The sequence below is a fragment of the Gavialis gangeticus genome, unplaced genomic scaffold (assembly GCF_001723915.1).
Source record: "Gavialis gangeticus isolate Ggan-Ray unplaced genomic scaffold, GavGan_comp1, whole genome shotgun sequence".
Lineage (NCBI taxonomy): Eukaryota > Metazoa > Chordata > Crocodylia > Gavialidae > Gavialis > Gavialis gangeticus.
This window is the reverse complement of record NW_017728992.1, coordinates 161,931,278-161,934,257: the sequence shown is the minus strand read 5'-3', so window position 1 is coordinate 161,934,257 and position 2,980 is coordinate 161,931,278. Positions and strand designations below refer to the sequence as shown.

General features: G+C 37.8%; 1 protein-coding gene across 1 annotated transcript in view; it reads left to right on the top strand.

Annotated features, from left to right (window-relative positions):
* Positions 1-295: 295 nt before the first annotated feature.
* The window catches only part of YWHAZ (tyrosine 3-monooxygenase/tryptophan 5-monooxygenase activation protein zeta), a 29,620-nt gene continuing 26,935 nt past the window's right edge, over positions 296-2,980 (top strand). Inside the window, exon 1 of the mRNA XM_019528020.1 lies at positions 296-631. Coding sequence (XP_019383565.1) covers positions 338-631 — 294 coding nt within the window. The 5' untranslated portion in view covers positions 296-337. The remainder of the gene's footprint in view (positions 632-2,980) is intronic.

Below are 2,980 nucleotides of genomic sequence, written 5' to 3'. Positions count from 1 at the left end.
AAGGCTGTAGAGAACTAAGACTGATTGAGGGGGAGGAAACAATCTGAATTATGTAGAGCACAGAAAAGGTGTGCCTTCAGCATTTTTAAAGTGATCTCTGCAACAATAAAGACTAGAAGCATCAATTAATAGTCTGAATTTTTTAGAAACAAGCAAATCAAAGTCTTCAAGTCATGACAGAGAATATTGAGAATCCCTAAAAGCTGACAATTAGAAATATTACAACTTAAAACTACTCTAGAGAAATCCTTGATTTAGATATGAGGCTAAAAATGTCTTTGTCCTTGATAAATGTTTGAATAATGCCTTCCTATTTTTCCTTCTCAGAAAAATCAGCATGGATAAAAATGAGCTGGTGCAGAAGGCCAAACTGGCTGAGCAGGCTGAGAGATATGATGACATGGCAAGCTGCATGAAGTCTGTGACTGAGCAAGGAGCTGAGTTGTCCAATGAGGAGAGGAATCTTCTCTCTGTTGCTTACAAAAATGTTGTAGGAGCCCGTAGGTCATCTTGGAGAGTAGTCTCAAGTATTGAACAAAAAACGGAAGGTGCTGAGAAAAAGCAGCAGATGGCCCGAGAATACAGAGAGAAAATTGAGACTGAGCTAAGGGACATCTGCAATGATGTGCTGGTGAGAACTAACAGAACTGTAAACTATTGATTTAATATTGCAGGGTAAATGATATTAACCCCATTAAACCTACATTTAATATAAGCTGAAAATTGAGGCCTGTGATATCAAGTCTTTAATCTTTATCTATACCATTTAAAAAAAAAAAAAAACTAAGACAAGTGGATGACTTTTTCCTCTTCCCCTTAATTTATTTGGTAACTAGTTCTCATGGACATCTACTAACCTTGTCAAATCTTAAATGTACATAAACTCTAAAAATTCATAGGTTGCTTTATTGTAGGATGTATATTTGTGAATAAGCACATATGGGTTCATTCACAGATAATGACTGTGTTCATAAAAGCTTTGGGTGTGGTTTCTCCAAGAACTGTGTTGTCCACAACTTAGTTCGTTTCTGGCATCTTAATATACTGTGTTGCTTGTAAGAGGTAATTCACACTATGGAAATTGTGCCCCTCCCTGGCTTAGATGATGTAATGTTAGTTATGACTCAGCCATGCAGAAAATCCTCTGCAGGAGGAGGCAGTGGCAGTACTGCTGATTCCCTCTTGCAGTTAATAGTTCTTTAGTGGTAAACTATAGTAAAGGTAGCCTGAGAGTTAAACTAGTCTTGTAGCTTACAGAACATAGTGTGGCTTGTTGAATGGTAATTGAAAAATGCTTGGGTTTTAAACTAATTGGGGGGTGGGGAGGGAGTCAAAGGGGTGGGCAGGACTTTTCAAATATGCAATAGGACACTCCTACAAGTTCACCATTGCTTACTGGGTGTTTGTCTTCCTGTTGTGTGCTGAAATAGATTCTACTGCTGACAGCAACAGCCATGTAGACCATGGACTTTACTAGTATTATCCTCGTTCTTTACAGGACTAGAGCATACCTGACTTTCACAAAAGTCTGCAGTATATGCAAGTATTGGTTAAAGTACATCATAGAATCATAGACAGTTGGGGTTGGAAGGGACCTCAGGAGGTCATCTAATCCAACCCCCTTCTCAAAACAGGACTGTCCCCAACTAGATCATCCCAGCCAAGGCTTTGTCTAGCGGGGTCCTAAAAACCTCCAAGGTTGGAGATTCCACCACCTCTATGGGTAACCTGCTCCAGTGTTTTACTGTTCTCCAAGAGAGAGTTTTTCCTGATATCCAACCTAAACTTCCCTTGCTGCAGCATGAAACCATTGCTCCTTGTTCTGTGATCTGCCATTCAAAGGTGTGGTGTGCACCCTTTCTGAGTTTTGATACCAGTGACCATAATGACATTCTGAAATAAGTCTTGTCTGCCTTAGAATAATTACATGAAATGGAAGTGATGATTCTCATAAAGAAATGGAGATGTACAGAATACAGATTTACTAAGGTGTAAATGAGAACAAGGATGATGCCAAGTTTCTGCTTGTATTTTGGGCCTAACTTCCATGGTGATTGGCACACTCAGAAAGCTTAATCTGTTTTGACATTTTGTAGAAGGATAACTCTTCAAGTCCATATGAAATTGGTGCTGCCAAGCTTTAAACAGATGTAAAACTAAAAACAACTTTCTCAATGGGAGGTGGTGTTGAAATCTCCATAAGAAATGGAAATTAAATAGTTCATATTTTGGTATTTCTTACTGTTAGGAAGGAACAGTTTCTCTGGGGCGTGGAATAAGTCTATGATGCTAACCTGTGCAGAAGCATAGATTAAGCTTGGGACCAGCAGTTTGAAATATTCCTAAATCCCGCCAGAAAGTTTTCTAGCAAATAGAAATATTTTGCAGTCTGACAATTAGTTCTTGAAGCATAAAATGCCATTTGAGAAGGAGGTATGAACAGTCAAAGATGACTGACTGAACTATAATGCAGGAAGCAAAAAAATGTTGAATACTTACTACTTTGTGCATGGCTTGAAGCCTGTAAGTATCCCTCAAGTTACAAAAAGCAGAACTGTAGTTGATACAGTCTATCAGAATAATAAAAGATCTTTTAGATCATTACTATATAGTATTAAAATTATTTTAACCAGTTAAAGTGTGGTTCATCTGGGTGTTGCCAATTCACCCTGTTTGGACAGTACTACCATCCAAATGAAGTAGTCCCAAGCAGTGACTTTTAAAGTGCTCTTCTAGTTTCTAGATTTGAAAAAAATATTTTTAACTTTTTCTTGTATCCCAAGGACTTGATTTGCAAGTATTTTTAGATGTGCAACCTAATTACCAAGGTTAAAAATATTGGGTAAAGAATTAGATTTATAGCTAAAACCCATTCCTGTTTTCTTGCCTGTGATGCCCCACTTAAACTAATTAATATGTACTGAGAAATGTTCTAGTCAAATTGCTTGACTCAAACTGGTAGACTGGTTAAATCCACTCT